The 17,927-nt window shown below is 47.4% G+C and overlaps 1 protein-coding gene across 1 annotated transcript in view; it reads right to left on the bottom strand.

The window, feature by feature from the left end:
- Arfgap3 (ADP ribosylation factor GTPase activating protein 3) overlaps window positions 1–17,927 on the bottom strand; it is a 53,885-nt gene that overhangs the window by 18,192 nt on the left and 17,766 nt on the right. The window contains 8 exon segments of the mRNA XM_028856742.2: window positions 479–508; window positions 3,058–3,137; window positions 3,660–3,818; window positions 4,582–4,706; window positions 4,862–4,965; window positions 5,788–5,834; window positions 9,444–9,503; window positions 12,533–12,620. Of these exon segments, the coding sequence (XP_028712575.1) occupies window positions 479–508; window positions 3,058–3,137; window positions 3,660–3,818; window positions 4,582–4,706; window positions 4,862–4,965; window positions 5,788–5,834; window positions 9,444–9,503; window positions 12,533–12,620 (693 nt within the window).

Genomic DNA, 17,927 nt, shown 5'->3' with positions numbered 1-17,927 from the left:
CCACATAAGCTTAATCGAAAGAACCAAACAGCCGAAGAAGCTCATCACAGCGGAAAAACCTAGAGCACTCTCCTAGATATCACTCAACATGCATGCTCCTATTATTGAATACAAGTATCCACAGCCAGTTCGTCACTCAGAAATCAAGTACTACCACAATCCACACGCTAACACTACTGTGCACTCACCACCTAGACTATATGGACTCCAGCAGAGACAACTACATCAGAAAGCAACTCAACTGCAGCAGTGAAGACTATTTCCACACAGTACAGAGCTCAACAAAGACAGTCAACTGTAGGACAAGAATATGATCAGAGACTGTCTATACACGTATTGTGAACAGTACCACCAAAGCGACTCAGTCACACCCAGACAGAACAGCATAATAACACTAACCACACGCCTGATGTGACTCACGTCATCACAGAACAGAAATCACAGGAAACAATGTCAGTACAGAAAAGGAAGAACTCACCTGATAGTATTCCACACAGAACGGACGACTCTGAAAAGACAGTCAAACAGAAAAGAGCTCCATGACCGAGTCTACAGAAAAAGACAATAGTCACAGCTATGACTCATATTCCACTCAAGAACGGACTCCTAGAAGATCACTTCACCACACAGACCACAAGACTCCATCAGAAAGACACTCCCAGTGGTCATACGAACAGACGAATCGCCGCACGACACGTCCACATCCGACAAACACAAGACGGTCCATAGAAAGCAGTCCTACAGTCAAATATGACGGGCACTTAGAAAACCATCCACACAAAAGGACAGAGCACAAAAAGAGGTGGCTCCACACATGAAAGCATGTGACCCTCTGAAACAGATAGAACGAGTACCACACAGAAGAACCACAGCAAGACGTTCATGAAGAAGACAAGTCCCACACACGCCCAAAGGCACCAATCAATCACAGGAGATCAGCTCCCCATCTAGCAACAAGGCACCACCAGAAGATGGTCCATCCAGGAAACCCAACGTCTACAAAGAAGAACACTCTACAGCAGGAACCCACAAGACATCACAGGAGACTCATGTTCCACACGCCAGACAACATGTTACCACAGAAGAATGAATCCCAAACATCGAAAAGGAGCAAGACTTCCACAGAAGATAGCTTGCAACCAAGAGACCAAAACGATCTTAGGACGACAGGCCACATGAACAACGAAACATCGACAGGAGACCCAGTCGCACACAGAACAACAAGTGAGCCAATGTAAGATCATGCCACACAAAAGGAAGCAGCTATCACAAAGATCAGTGCACGTACATTCGAAACAAGTAACCAGCAGAACTCGTTCAACATAGTAAACAACGACATTCACATAGAGAGAACAGTCCACACAGCAAACAAGTACCACAGAAGACTTCGTCGCACACCGCAAAAAGAAGACATCACAGAAAAAGACAGTCCACACAGCCCACAGTAGGCACAGAAGAGTTCTCCACACAAAAAGAAACATGCACGAAAGACCGTCCACCAGAAACAAGAGTACCCAAGAAAGTCGTCGCACACAAAAAAGAAGACATCACAGGAGTGACAGCAGGTCCTACTCTAGGAAAACTACGCAGAACGCATGCGTTCACACGCATAATCGAACAACAGATCGACCAGATGCGCCTAGTCATCCATATCGACAAGACACTAGGTTCCACCCCTAATCCTGCAGGAGATATTTCCATCGCGCCGATTGCAACATAGCATAGACATGGTACAGACCCGATCAGACTGCACAACAGAGCACCACAGCAAGAGTGACCTATCCCAAGTTAGCAAGATACTCAGTATCGCACATATCCAGTAGGAGACATAGACAATCACGAAGGCCAAGTCCCACAGCTCAGAAACATGAGGTACACACAGAAGATCGGTCCAGCATAGAACCAAGAAATCACAGTAGAGACTAGGTCACACAGAACAAGCTACCACTCTGAAGTCGTCCATACATACAAACATCACAGAAGTTGTCACACACAGGAACCCAGTTCACAGAATGATCGCACACATGCATTAACAGAGACAACGCACATGAGAACAGTCCAAACAGAACAAGATATCTATCAGAAGAACACGTCACAGCATGAAGATGGAGCATCACCTCTAGGACAGTGGCCATGACTGAGAGCAAGTGCCACAGCCGAAAGATCGCTCACACAGAACAGACCGACATCATAGGACAGTCTCACACAAATATCAAGTCCACATGTAGGAATACGATGCCATCACTCAGAGACACCTTCATGACCTGATCCCGATAGAGACGCATTGCCGCTATCTATGAAATATATATGTAGCCACAGGAAGATCGTGCCACACTATAGAGAAAACTCACAGAAAGACAGTCCACACGACGAAAACATCCGCTCCCAACAGTCTGTAATCGTTCTCGGACAGCTATGAGTATAAACTTAGAGCGTCTGTACGAAATTGACCTAATCGATCCACGGAGCGACGATCAGAAGGTTCACCACAGAAGTCATTACCACTACGTTAATTTAGAGACGAAGAGAACGTGTCTGTAACAAGAGTACAGTTCCACACAGATAACATCAGGTAGTCTCACGAGTGAGATCGTCCACCGTACCGTAGAAACGAAGACGTAGTCAACAAAGAGGATCAGTCCACCACGAACACACGAATCACCACCAGGAAAGAGTGTGGTTCACAGACTCCCCGGCCAGTAGGGGGATAGGGATGTGCCTGGGGACCGAGTTGTGTGTGATAGCCCTGATGTTGAATCCCTGGACCCCCCATGGGTTGAGAGAGTATCACAATCCAGAGAACGCGTATCCTCCTGCGGCAGATGGTTTGTCTCGAGACCGTCCCAGCAGCACACTCGTGGCTGACTTCATGTGTCGTGTGCATACACGCCGAGTCTCAACAGTAAGATGTATACATTTATATAAATATAACAAACAATACCGCTGATGTTAATGGAAAAAACGCAGGTAGGCGGCGTCCCTGTCTGCCTGTGTGACCCCTCATAGCGCTCAGTCTGTGTTTTCTTGCCTCTATGGTGGGAACAGTTTATGTCTCGCTCTTCGGCGTATTCGGTGGCTAACGTCTATTCTCTCAGTGACCCCTATTGCGTTATTGCGCTTGTCGTACCATCTCTCATCTGTATTGGGAGTGAGTATGGACAATCACTCTTACCTCTATATCAACGATGTCGCCGAACTTTGAATTGTGCTTGTCGGTCCTTAGACTCTCTCTAGACAATAGCAGCTCCTTTAAATCTTTTCTAAGTAGCATGCTTAGTAAACCTGATGCAGTTGTTCCCTCCATCTGCATTCTCTGATGCGCTAGCATCGTACACTTGTCACCCCGTGGCCTACTGATGTGGAGAAAGCACGCCAGCGGTGCCAACCTTTATACCTGACAATACAGGAGAGATACAAACGACTCAACCATCCAAAGGCAAAGCAATCACTAAGCTAATGCTATGAGACGCAGCATAGCAATATATGCAATGTGCTATAGATACCGTACGGCAAAGAATGACTCGGCCTACCACACCCATGAAAGCGTATAGACCGACTCTCTCGACCGTCGCCTCTCCTCTCTTGCTATACAAGCTCTACCACGTGCGAACGTAAGGCTTGCTTCCATCCCGACTCCGGCCTGTGACATGTCATCTCACCTGTCAAGCCATGGAGCATAGAGTGTAACTCAAGGAGTTGCCCTTCATAATTTGCCGCAATGATGGCCCTGAGCAAGGGAAAATCGCATTCGCGGCTGGTGGATTCTCCTGTGATGCCACTGTCGTGGGAGAGACCAGGCTCTGCCGAATACGCTTTCCCTTAAGAGAGTGCGATTGTGTTAGGACCAGAGCTTCAGGTCTTTAGCGTTATGGCTCCTCATGATGTGAGAGCCTTGCTGGTTCCTCCCTAAAAAGAACAACGACAACGAATTAGTGACTATAATAAATCATTATCATATAGCTACATCACGTCGTGTTGGGCTTTGCCTATATCTACTACGCGTGATAAATAATAGACTTTAGTTCAACTATTCTTAGCATACTTACAATAAATTGGATTATGTTTAATTAGTGTTCAAATGTTAGAAGCATTGAGTTTGCCGATGGCCTTTCAGCTTGCCGCTCTCTATTTTAATGATTGTATGACCCCGAACCTGTTGTTCTCTAGCTACCTGAGCACAGTGCTAGAAGAACCTGCTCCTGCTTACGATGCCTGAGAGTTTCTCTTACTGCCGTGAGTCATCTTCTGAGGTTGCCCATTCTCTGGCATTCATGATGACTGCTGATGGCACCTCCTACACGTGCGTCAGCTCTTAATCGATGAGGTGAAATTTCTCGCATCCTCCGCTCCCTGCATCCTCCATTTCTGCTTTCCTGCGCCACTGGCTACTGCAAGCAGGGTTGCCGCTCTGACGCTAGCTCACCCAGTAGCCACTTCCCACGTGCCTGCCCCTCCATTCTGTCGCAGATGGCGTCACTTGCCTGCTTGACTCAGGTGTCCAAACGTTAGCGCTTTCTCCTTCTTAGGTACACACTCAAATGCTCAGGAAGCACTTCACCTCGAGAGATGAGCACGCCTCACCCAAAGCATTATGTCGATACAGTTTATTGAAGCGAGCCGCCAGCAGCTCGAAGAAGCCGAACATATGTAGCGCGCGCTCCACTGACAGTGTCGAGAGCCGCAGCCCGTCAGTTACCCGCAGTTTTCTACAGATTTTGGGAAGTCATCGCAATCTTTATAGTTTGAGCACTCTTGCTGATGTCTCCTCAGACTCAGGCCAACATATCCATGCTAGCGCTAATCTGCTTGTTTGGACCGAGCCCTCGGCCTATGACTAAGTTTCTCGCATACTCCACATTGCCCGTGATCCTGAGACCCTCCTAGAAGAGTGTTTCGCTTCAGCTTCGTCTCCATCTGGCTTGGTGCTCGACACGCTATGCCATTTTCCTTTGGCATGTCCCAAGCCTGGAACAGATTATTGTAAAGATTCTTATATGGCTACCCCTCAGAGTTAAAACCTAGTAACTGGCAGACGCGGCTGTCCTCTGATTTCTACATCTCAGATCCCTGGCCTGCCGGGCCTATGACAAGCATTGCCTTGGTCCCCTCTGTGAGGCTGGCAGTCTGAAGGAAGCGCATAGGATTCATGGGATTCAAGGCAGGAGCCAGGACCATCTAGTGAGGGGAGCAGGGGAAGTGGGGGTGCTCCCACCCCACCCCTGCCTGCAGGGGGGACACTGCGGCAGTGGCGGAATGGAGAATTCTTCATAAAACCACCCTCTGGTCCTCACAGGACAGAGATGTCCCTCAGAGTCTCCGGCAGGAGAGAACTCTCAGGGCATCTCAGCTGCAGGTTTTTCCATTTGGTCACAGACAGAAAACAAGGTTTTCTCAAAATACCAAGTATAATACTCATTGAACAGAAAAGCCACATTTATTATATTATGGCTCAAAATAAGTGAGAATACTCTCTGATTAGGTGAGATAGGATCCCAACACAGCTTTTTTATTTTTCTTTCTTTCTTTTCTTTTTTAAGACAGGGTCTCACTATGTACCCCTGGCTGGCCTGGAACACACTCTGTAGACCAGGCTGGCCTCCAACTCACAGAGATCCACCTGCCTCTGTCTCCTGAGTGCTGGGATTAAAGACCTGTACCACCATACTGGTTTATGAAAGCCAGTACCATGTGCAATGAGTATATTCCAGTTAAAAACAAAGCACAGGAGAAAACAGATCTCTAGTTTTAGAGCCCGCTCCTGTATTTTTTACATAATATAATACTCACTCCTTTTTTTGCTTGATTTGGTTTCTTTTTTATAATAGATGAAACTTCTGTCAAAAATAAATAAATAATAAAGAGTCAGAAGGTGGAAATCATACATCATTTTCCTAGTCTAGTGTGCCTTATAAATAAGATGCCTTGTCTATGGTCTAGAAAACTCGAGTCTCGGCATGTTTTCAGGTTGCCAGCACTTCATCAGTATGGAGTCAGGGTACAACTGTACACCACCCCAACTCAGAGCTCTGAGTTCCACACTAGAGAAACAGAGTCAGAGCTTGTCCCAGGACCCACTTTTCCTCAAGTATTTAAAAACACTCTTCTGTGAGATGGTTCAGTGAGTAAAGGTGGTTGCTGCCAAGTCTGATGACCTGAGTTCGAATCCAGGACACATATGGTCCTGCAAGTTGTCCTCTGATCTCCATACACATGCCATAACATGTACCCCACTCCGCAGATAAATAAAATGTAATAAAAATAATTTTAAAAGGAAAAACCTCTCCTATTGAATTATATGCATCAAGCACAGCTGCCATCCAGGTGAGAAGAGGCCTGGGCTTGGGGTCCTTTCTCTGTGTGACATAGCTGGATGTCAACCCTTCAGCACTTATTATTCTGCTCCCCCATATCTGCAAGGTCCCTGGACCCCTTTCTTGGGGGAACCATTTTTATCAAACTTCCTTATCAGACCTAAAGAGCTGTGACACTCAAAGACTAGATGGTTATGTTATGTTCCAAAGCACCTGAGAATCCAAAAGTCCTTCTCTCAAACAGGTGAGAACACGTGACCTCCTGATGCCTGACATAGAAATCCAACACCCTTAAATAAACAGTCTGCACAGATACAGATTGGACGTGCCTGTTGTTTTGTTTTCAGAGTCCCTCTCCAGGAGGGTCCACTGCCCCAGCCTGACTGCAGCAGGACAGTGCTGTACATTTCAAGCTGCCACTGACCAAAGTGCCTTTGCTCTGAGGCTCTCCCCCAGGGCCACCATTTACAGGCCTTCTCATTTACTCACTCTCCAAGAGGCAGCTGAGAGTTCCTTTATCTTTCTCAGCAGAGAAGCCAGCCTGCTCCTGTGGTTCCCTTTTCCATTTTACGTGTGGGTGATGGCCTGCATGGATACCTGTGTACCATCTGTGTGCCTGGTGCTCACAGGGGCCAGCAGAAGGCATCCGATCGTCCGAGATTAGGGGGACAGACTGGGAACTGAACCCAGGTCTTCTGCAAGAGTAGCCAGCGATCTCACCACTGGGTCACCTCTCCAGCCCGCCCGTTCCCAGCATGCCTTCTCTGCCTCCTGATGTCTGTTGCTACCTTGACCTTTTTGCTATCTGTGGCCCCTGGAAGCGCTGCCCCACCCCGTGGCCGTCTAAGCTCTGTCCAGCCCTGGGCTCCAGCGACATTCTGTGATGGGTTTGGCCACCTCTGTCATTTGCTCCCAGGTGACGCTGCCAGGGATGACAGTGAGAGCCTGGCATCCCTCCAACTTCAACCTTCAGATCACTCCTCTGTGATTAAAAACCATGGCTCTCTGGCCCCAACTCCGGCAGACTTGGTTCATTCTGTGCAGCCTCATCCGGTTAAGGAGAGGACTGCAGTGTCTGGGGCAGGGGAGCCCCCAGAGCTGGGCTAGCGTGCCAGGTCATGACCTCAGGCAATGATGCCCCATGCCCGTCAAGATCCTTCCCTCTACTCCAGTCCCCGACACCCAGGCAGCGACTGCGCCCGTCTTTGGTTTTCTTTTTTTAAAGTTTTGGTACTGGGGAGTGAACCAGGGCTGCAGGAGTACTAAGCAAGCACCCTACTCCTGAGCACATCCATGCTCCTTTCTCTCTGTGTTATTATTATTATTCCATTTATGGTTTTGTTACTAGGGTTAGAACACAAGGCCTTATATATGCTAGGTAAGTGCTCTGTCACCAAGTTATAAAAACACATTCTTGCCAGGCAGTGGTGGACTACATCTTTAATCGCAGCACTTGGGAGGCAGAGGCAGGTGGATCTCTGTGAGTTCGAGGCCAGTGTGGGCTACAGAGAGAGTTCTAGGATGGCCAGAACTACACAAAGAATCTCTGTTTTGAAAAACAAAAAACAAAATGAAACAAAAACCCAAAACATATTCTTACTATCATCTTCATCACCACCACCATCACCATCATCACCACCATCATCATCACCACCATCACCATCATCACCACCATCATCATCACCATCATCATCATCACCATCATCACCACCATCACCATCATCACCACCATCACCACTGCTTGGTGCTGCCGGCAATCACTCCTAGGGCTTCGACAGTAGGCGAGTGCTCTACCACTGAGGTAGCATCAGCTTCTTAAAAACAGGAAACTGGAGGCTGGAGAGATGGCTCAGTGGTTACTAGCACTGGCTGCTCTTGCAGAGGACCTGGGTTCGAATCCCTGCACCCACATGGTGGCTCACACCCATCTGTAACTCTAGTTCCAGAGGATCTGACCCTTTTTCTGGCCTCTGTAGGCTTCTGCATGCATACAGTGCACAGACATACATGCAGGCCAAATACCCAGACACATAAAATTAAATATGTAGATACTAAAAAAAAAAAAGTCAGAAACAGGAAATGGCCCAGCACTGTGCTGTAACTAAAGCCTGGGCTGGGCTTTTCCTACTGACTTATACACAGATCTTATCATCCAGCCACTGAGACACAAGAAGTATCCTGTGATTTATAAATTTCACAAAAATACATGCTGTATAGCGTTTCTTTAAAATATCACTTCTGAGGTTTGGTTTTGGTTTTGTTGTTGTTGTTTTTGTTGTTTTGTTTTGTTTTTCAGGACAGAGTTTCTCTGTGTAGACCTGGCTACCCTGGAACTCACTCTGCAGACCAGGCTAGCTTTGAACTCACAGGGATCCACCTGCCTCTGCCTCCTGAGTGCTGAGATTAAAAGCGTGTACCACCATTGCCCAGCTTTTCTGAGTCATTTTCAATACACAGTTATATATTCCGGTTTTAGAACTATGTTTTGGCGACCCAGGGAGAATAAAGCCTTGGGCTGTGGTACAACTCGGTGGTAAGAGCCCTTGCCTAGTATACATGAAGCCCTGTTCCACTCGCTTGCACGCACGCCTTTATGGTGGGAAAAAAAAAAGCATGCACATCCCCTAGTGCAGCAGACTGCAATCTTCGGCCCTAAGAAGAGATGAACAATAGACTTCTAGTGAGAAAGGAATACCCGCGGGGAACTCTCTTTTTCCATTGCTCTGCTTTAAACTCCTACTGCACCTGTCTTAGAACCTGTTCCTGCCTCTGAGGAGTTTGAGAGAGGATGAAAAGGACCAGAGGTTTAGTTCTTTTCCATCAGTGTGGCTACTTTCCAATACATAAAAATGTAATACACATCAATATCAGATTATAATCCCTTAAAAATGAGACACTGCTTTGAAGTTCAGAACACCACCGAGAAAATGCTGAGTGTCCGATGAAGGATGGTGCCGGGCTCTGAGCTCGGCTAGGGGCATGTTTGTGAACCAGCCTTTGCAAGGTGCACAGCCACAAGGGCTACGTGGAATAGCAGCTTTGCCTGGTAAAACTCAGTTTCGGGTTCAGTCACAATGTTACAACTGAGGCTGGCAGAGTTCAAAGATGGACCCCGGGCCCTCAGCATATTACCTACTGCAGCCTTCCCTGGGGCGTTCAGACCTTCCACACTTGGCCCTTGTTCTGGTCCACCTGAAAAATGTAAAACACCGATGTTAAAGCAGAAAACATACCTGGCAAATCTGCCTTTGAGGGTGAGATATTTCACATTGCTCAGTCCTGGGTTTCCCACCTGGGTATGTCAATCACCTTGCTTTTCAGCTCTATGATCTAGTTCATCATTCTATTTTTTACTGCGCACATGGCCAAGCTCTACCACTGATCTACATCCCCACTCCTTTCATTTTCATTTAAAGACAGGGTTTCACTACGTAAATCAGGCTGGCCTCGAACTCACAGAGACCCGTCTGCCTCTGCCTCCAGAGTGCTGAGATGAAAGAGATTTAAAGAGATTAATGAGATTAATCCTGTGGACCTTCACTTTTTTAAAAAAAATTTTTTTTTTTTTTTTTTTTTTTTTTTTTTTTTTTTTTTTTTTTTTTTTTTTTGGTTTTTCGAGACAGGGTTTCTCTGTGTAGCTTTGCGCCTTTCCTGGAACTCACTTGTAGCCCAGGCTGGCCTTGAACTCACAGAGATCCAGAGATCGGTCTGGCTCTGCCTCCCGAGTGCTGGGATTAAAGGCGTGCGCCACCACCGCCCGGCTTAAAAAATATTTTTTTTCAGTTGACATATAATAATATTTATGAGACACACTGTGACATTTCAACAATGTGTACAGTGTGTAGTGGTCATGTACCATATCAAACACTACCACCGCTCTGTGTTAAACACCTGTGGAACCTTTCTACTACAGGACAACGTGGACAGCTGTCGTTAAGGTGCTGTAGGGCACGACAGTCATTCCCCTATCCAACTAGACCCCTGGATCCATGACAACCCGCACCGTCACAAGCAATTTGATTAAGAACTGCTGTACCAGCCGGGCATGTTGGTGTCCTCCAGCACACAGGAGGTGGAGGCAAAACAATCAGAAGTTCAAAGTCATCCTCAGCTATACAGCAAATGTGAGGTAACCTGGGCTACTCAGGTCCCTGTCTTAAAAAAAAAAAAAAAGACGCCGGGCGGTGGTGGCACACACCTTTAATCCCAGCACTTGGGAGGCAGAGCCAGACCGATCTCTGTGAGTTCGAGGCCAGCCTGGTCTACAGAGCAAGTTCTAGGAAAGGCACAAAGCTACACAGAGAAACCCTGTCTGAAAAACCAAAAAAAAAAAAAAAAAAAAAAGACAAGAAAAGTCCATTAAAATGCAAATGCATGTTTAAAACAATGTGTTTTTTTGTTTTGGTTTGGTTTGGTTTGGTTTGGTTTTTTGAGACAGGGTTTCTCTGCGTAGCTTTGAGCCTTTTCTGGATCTCGGTCTATAGACCAGGCTGGCCTCGAACTCACAGAGATCCGCTTGCCTCTACCTCCCGAGTGCTGGGATTAAAGGCGTGTGCCACCACCGCCCAGCAAAACAATGTTTTTTTTTTTTTTTAATGAAAATTAATGGTCTTTTCAACTGCTACCATTTAGAATTCTACTTTGTAATTTTTTTTTTTTTTTTTGGACAGGGTTTCATATAGCTCAGGTTGGCCTTGAACTCCCTAGGTAGCCAAGGATGACACTGAACCCTGACTTTCCTGACTTTGCCTCTCAGTGTGTGTAAGGCACTGAGTTACCTATACTGCACACGGCACATGTACTATGCAGTCTCTCCCACTGGACACATGTCACATGCAACCCAAGGGGACACAGCAATCTCTAGAACAGGGTGTACGTGCTAACAGGGAGACAGAGTACAGAAGGCAGTGTGCTGGGCGAGGCCAATGGCTGCACCTGGAGCTGCACCCCCAGGAGAGAAGAGAGGGCGGGAATGGGGGAGGATGCCAAGCTGGACTCCGTCTTTCTCCAAGGCTTCTCAACCACAGGACACAAAAAAGAAGTCCACATAGCCGGGCAGTGGTGGAGCACATCTTTAATCCCAGCACTTGGGAGGCAGAGGCAGATGGATCTCTGTGAGTTCAAGGCCAGCCTGGTCTACAGAGTGAGTTCCAGGACAGTCAGGGCTATTACACAGAGAAACCTTGTCTCAAAAAACCAAAAAGGAAAAAGAAAAGAAAAAGAAGTCCACAGGTTGTAAACCATAGACAGATGAAAACAGCCATGCTGGGGTTACCTCAGAGCCGTGACTCACGGCTTCTGGAGTTGCTCTCTCCTACCTCCCTTCCCACGACAGACAGTACCAACTTTAATCCTTGAAGCAGAATCCATTACCAAAATTGCCTTACTGCACCCAACCCAAAGGCTGGTGCTGAGTCTCTACAAGCCAGCACGTCTTTCCTGGGTCCCACATCCCAAGTTCTCTGCTTGACTGTCATTTATTGTTATTTTACTGCAACATTCAGGCCGACGAAAGATGCTCAGTTCTAGAACACAGGTGAGGCACCTAGGTCATTTCTAATGCGTAAGTGATTGACATCATATTTACAATAAATACACAGCCGGGGGTGGTGAGCACACCTGTGATCCCAGCACTCAGGAGGTACAGGCAGGAGGACAGGAGTTCAGGGATCCTCAGTGACCTAGTGAATTTTCGGACAGCCTAGGTTACATGAGACTCTACCTCAAAAAACCATCAAATAAATAAAGTTCTACAATATAGTCACCAAGTATGTGTGACTTATTAACTGCAAAATACTTATTAACAGTTTTAAAACTAAAATCTTAGCCAGGCATGGTGGCACATACTTTTAATCACAGCACTCCAGAGGCAGAGACAGATGGATATCTGAGAATTTGAGGCCAGCCTGGTCTACACAGAGAGTTCCAGGACAGCCAGGACTACAAAGTGAGACCTTGCCTTAAAATTTCTTTAAACTAAATTTAAAAAAGAACCCTGAAATCTTGTTTTCTACTTTAAAAGTCCACACTTCAATACTGTATCAAAGCAGAAACTAATGATCCAGTTATCCTAGTCTCTAGTTAACATCTCGGTGGGAACCTTCTAGAATGTCTTTTGAGTCCATCGGCTAACACAAGAGGGTTTCCATTTTAACTTTAGTAGTTTCCTCTTGGCCACTAGACCACGGCACAGCATGTTCTGTTGACTTCGTGAACCCCACCTTCATCCTTTTCTGGAGTGGTTTCCACGGCCCACGGTGTTACAGCAGCTGGTTCCGGCTGTGCCGATGCCTGCACGGTACCAGTGACCTGCACAGGGTGAGGGAAGTCATTAGCAGGAAAGCAAGGACTCATCACCAACAGCAAACCGGCCTGGGGACAGCAGCGCAGGAGCCCCTTCTGAGCATGGGCTAGTGGCGAGACTCAGCCATGCCTCAGCGTTCCAATGTCTCACTTTACCCACCATTTTTTTGGAGACAGAGTCTCAAGAGTTCCAGACTGGCCTAGAACTTGGTACTATGGCAGAAGATGATCCTAAACTTCTGATGTTTCTCCTTTCACCTCCCAGTGTAATCTGGGATTACAGATGTGCAAGACAGCACCTAGTTTATGAGGTCAGGATCGAACCCAGGGCTTTGTGTATGCTCTAGTAAGCACTCTACCAACTGAGCTACATATATTCCAGCCTCTTCCTTTCTAGGGTGTAAATTTTGGAATTTTTGTTTTTGTGAGACAGGGTCTCATTATGTAGCCCTGGCTGGCCTCAAACTCAAAGAGATCTGTCTACCTTTGCTTCATGAGTGCTGGGATCAAAGGTGTGCGCCACCACACCTAGCTAGAATGATTTCAGATTTATGCAAAACTGATCCAGATCACACAGAACACTCTATGTACCCAGGCTCTTCTGCACACGTGTCAAAGGAGGAAATGATCAGGCAGGGCAGGCTCTTTAGGGTACCGCATCCATGACAATTTCCTCCTCCCCTGGGCCGCTCAGGGACCCAACAATGGGCTCTCAAGCCTCTGCAGCTTGTGATTGGGTCTGCTGGCCTGGAAGCTTTGGAAGGATGCTGTCTAGTGTTTCACAGCTGCTTGGTTTCCCCCTTGCCTTTGTCAACACGACAACACTGGAGACAGCCCCCTGAGTTGGTAAGGTGATGGGGGCCGGTTTCCTTCCTTTCCAGTCTTGGCAGGATTCTCCCAGCCCTACCTGCACTTGAGGAAGGCCAGCAGAGCTCCATGTCCTGAAGACTCCACACACAGCTCAGAATCCCAGAGGAAGACCTGGCCCTCACGTACCCATGATGTGTTCACTGAAGTCACATGGACTTCTGGTGACAGGGACTCTTAGGGTGGTCACCAAACACTGACTTCGTGGTTCCGACTACTGCACCAGGGGCTCTTTCAGCCTGCCTATGAGTCCTTCAGACACAGCCCCATCCGTTCTCCCCAGCACACCTCACTTTCTAGCTCTACAAGATGGTCTGCACATCTGGCTCAGAAACCTCAGTGGCCATTTTCTACAGGTAGTCCTGGCTCCTCTGCTGGAAGATGAAATTAGAAAGTAGGATCTGACAGGCTGGAGAGACCACTCAGTGGTTAACAGCACTGACTGCTCCTGTAGAGGACTCAGGTTCAGTTCCCAGCACACACATCAGGCTGCTTACAACAACCTGGAACTCCAGCTCAAGAAATGAGTCTCTTCTGACTTCTACAGGCACCAGGCACATATATGCTGCACACACATACATGCAGACACTCACACATACACATAAATAATCTTAGAAACCAGGTCAATGCTAGTGTTCTGAGCTAGTCTCACTTCTCTAGACATTCTTGTGTTGGAACTAGCCATTGCACATCTATCCAGAGTCTCCATCTGCACATCTGTCCAGAGTCTCCATCTGCACATCTATCCAGAGTCTCCATCTGCACATCTATCCAGAGTCTCCATCTGCACATCTGTCCAGAGTCTCCATCTGCACATCTATCCAGAGTCTCCATCTGCACATCTGTCCAGAGTCTCCATCTGCACATCTATCCAGTCTCCATCTGCACATCTATCCAGTCTCCATCTGCACATCTGTCCAGAGTCTCCATCTGCACATCTATCCAGTCTCCATCTGCACATCTATCCAGTCTCCATCTGCACATCTGTCCAGAGTCTCCATCTGCACATCTATCCAGAGTCTCCATCTGCACATCTGTCCAGAGTCTCCATCTGCACATCTATCCAGAGTCTCCATCTGCACATCTATCCAGTCTCCATCTGCACATCTATCCAGTCTCCATCTGCACATCTATCCAGTCTCCATCTGCACATCTATCCAGAGTCTCCATCTGCACATCTATCCAGAGTCTCCATCTGCACATCTAGTCCAGAGTCTCCATCTGCACATCTGTCCAGAGTCTCCATCTGCACATCTATCCAGAGTCTCCATCTGCACATCTATCCAGAGTCTCCATCTGCACATCTATCTCCATCTCATCCAGAGTCTCCATCTGCACATCTATCCAGAGTCTCCATCTGCACATCTGTCCAGAGTCTCCATCTGCACATCTATCCAGAGTCTCCATCTGCACATCTATCCAGTCTCCATCTGCACATCTATCCAGAGTCTCCATCTGCACATCTATCCAGAGTCTCCATCTGCACATCTTCAGTCCCATCTGCACATCTGTCCAGAGTCTCCATCTGCACATCTATCCAGTCTCCATCTGCACATCTATCCAGTCTCCATCTGCACATCTATCCAGATCTCCATCTGCACATCTATCCAGTCTCCATCTGCACATCTATCCAGAGTCTCCATCTGCACATCTATCCAGTCTCCATCTGCACATCTGTCCAGTCTCCATCTGCACATCTATCCAGTCTCCATCTGCACATCTGTCCAGAGTCTCCATCTGCACATCTATCCAGTCTCCATCTGCACATCTATCCAGAGTCTCCATCTGCACATCTATCCAGAGTCTCCATCTGCACATCTGTCCAGAGTCTCCATCTGCACATCTATCCAGAGTCTCCATCTGCACATCTGTCCAGAGTCTCCATCTGCACATCTATCCAGTCTCCATCTGCACATCTATCCAGTCTCCATCTGCACATCTATCCAGTCTCCATCTGCACATCTCGTCCATCTCCATCTCCGCTCCATCTCATCCCAGATCTCCATCTGCACATCTATCCAGTCTCCACTCTGCCACCCATCTATCCAGTCTCCATCTGCACATCTATCCAGTCTCCATCTGCACATCTGTCCAGAGTCTCCATCTGCACATCTATCCAGTCTCCATCTGCACATCTATCCAGAGTCTCCATCTGCACATCTATCCAGTCTCCATCTGCACATCTATCCAGAGTCTCCATCTGCACATCTATCCAGTCTCCATCTGCACATCTATCCAGTCTCCATCTGCACATCTTCCAGCCCATCCCTTCCAGTCTCCATCTGCACATCTATCCAGAGTCTCCATCTGCACATCTATCCAGAGTCTCCATCTGCACATCTATCCAGTCTCCATCTGCACATCTCCATCTCTCTCCATCTTCAGTCTCCATCTGCACATCTATCCAGTCTCCATCTGCACATCTGTCCAGTCTCCATCTGCACATCTATCCAGAGTCTCCATCTGCACATCTATCCAGAGTCTCCATCTGCACATCTATCCAGAGTCTCCATCTGCACATCTGTCCAGAGTCTCCATCTGCACATCTATCCAGATCTCCATCTGCACATCTATCCAGAGTCTCCATCTGCACATCTGTCCAGTCTCCATCTGCACATCTATCCAGTCTCCATCTGCACATCTATCCAGTCTCCATCTGCACATCTATCCAGAGTCTCCATCTGCACATCTGTCCAGAGTCTCCATCTGCACATCTATCCAGAGTCTCCATCTGCACATCTGTCCAGAGTCTCCATCTGCACATCTATCCAGTCTCCATCTGCACATCTGTCCAGAGTCTCCATCTGCACATCTATCCAGTCTCCATCTGCACATCTATTCAGAGTCTCCATCTACACATCTGTCCAGAGTCTCCATCTGCACATCTATCCAGAGTCTCCATCTGCACATCTGTCCAGAGTCTCCATCTGCACATCTATCCAGTCTCCATCTGCACATCTATTCAGAGTCTCCATCTGCACATCTGTCCAGAGTCTCCATCTGCACATCTATCCAGTCTCCATCTGCACATCTATCCAGTCTCCATCTGCACATCTATCCAGTCTCCATCTGCTCATCTATCCAGTCTCCATCTGCACATCTATCCAGACTCCATCTGCACATCTATCCAGAGTCTCCATCTGCACATCTGTCCAGAGTCTCCATCTGCACATCTATCCAGACTCTATCTGCACATGGGCAGACACACACTACAGAGATGACACAGATACAGGAGGTCATCTTAGACTATCCAACACTGCACTGCTCCGGCTCTCTCTTCCCAGTCTTTCTTTTTACTGAGTCCATCTCTCAGCTCCTAGGCACAGATATTCAGTCTATTCTGTATCTGGTGCTATGTTAAACAACAGCAACATTCGCTACCCAGGCTGATCTCAACTCACTCCGTAGCTCCTGTTGGCCTCAAACTTTCGATCCTCCCCCTAGCCTCCTGAGTGCGGGATTACATATCTGTGTCGCCCACTCCCAGCTTCTGGTAACTACTTATTATGTTGTCAATGACAACATATACATACAAATTATGATAGCAAAAAAGAAAAAAATCAAGATTTATCGTGTGTGAAGTATAGTGTGCATACATGTTTACAGGTGCGTGAGTGCAGGTGTGTGCAGAGGCTGGATGTCTTCCTTGATCCCTCTCCCTTTATTTACTGGGACGGTGTTTCTTGCTGAGCCTGGAACCTGCTGACTCAGCTAGTTAGACAGGCAGCTTGCTTCAGGGATCCCACCTCTGTGTGCTGAGCCCCAGGATTCCAGGGAGGCTGCACATCTGTCCAGCTTTTACACCATTCCTCTATGTAAACTCCAGTCCTCTGCACAGTAAGTGCTTTCTCTGCTGAGCCATTTCCCCAGTGGGTTTTTTTTTTCTTTTTAAATTTTGATCTTTTTTCAAGACAAAGCCTCACACTATGGCCCACTATGGCTGTTCTGGAACTCACTGTACAGCCAAAGCCGACCTCTAACTTGCAGCGGTGGGCCGTCTCAGCCTCAGCAGCCCAGGACCACGTACGGATAGTACTTGCACCTTGCTTTGGCTTTTAAATGTCCTCCAAAAGCTTAAGTGTCACTCATTTGGTCTCCAGCCTACAGCAGGTAGGTTCTAAAGAGGGGGGTCTTAGGGCCCTTAAAGCGAAAAAAAGGGACAGGGACCCCAGTTCTTCTGGCCATGAGGTGAGCAATCTTGCTTCTCTGTATGCTCACTACCAGTGTATCCTAATGTTGAGCAGGCCCGGGAGCTACAGGACCAGCTACCCCAGAATGTACCCTACAAACCCGCATCACCATAAACCTTTCTTCATCATCTTAGGTATGTGTCACCATGACAGGTATGAACATGTAACTTAATTTTAAAACTAAGCAAGAACCAGCCCCTCCTCAAAGGATTTGGGAAGATCAGGGAGAATCCAGAACATAGGGCTCCAAGCCAGA

This window comes from Peromyscus leucopus, chromosome 20, assembly GCF_004664715.2.
Source record: "Peromyscus leucopus breed LL Stock chromosome 20, UCI_PerLeu_2.1, whole genome shotgun sequence".
Lineage (NCBI taxonomy): Eukaryota > Metazoa > Chordata > Mammalia > Rodentia > Cricetidae > Peromyscus > Peromyscus leucopus.
Note: the sequence above shows the minus strand (reverse complement) of the source record. Positions and strands in the feature narration are given on the sequence as shown.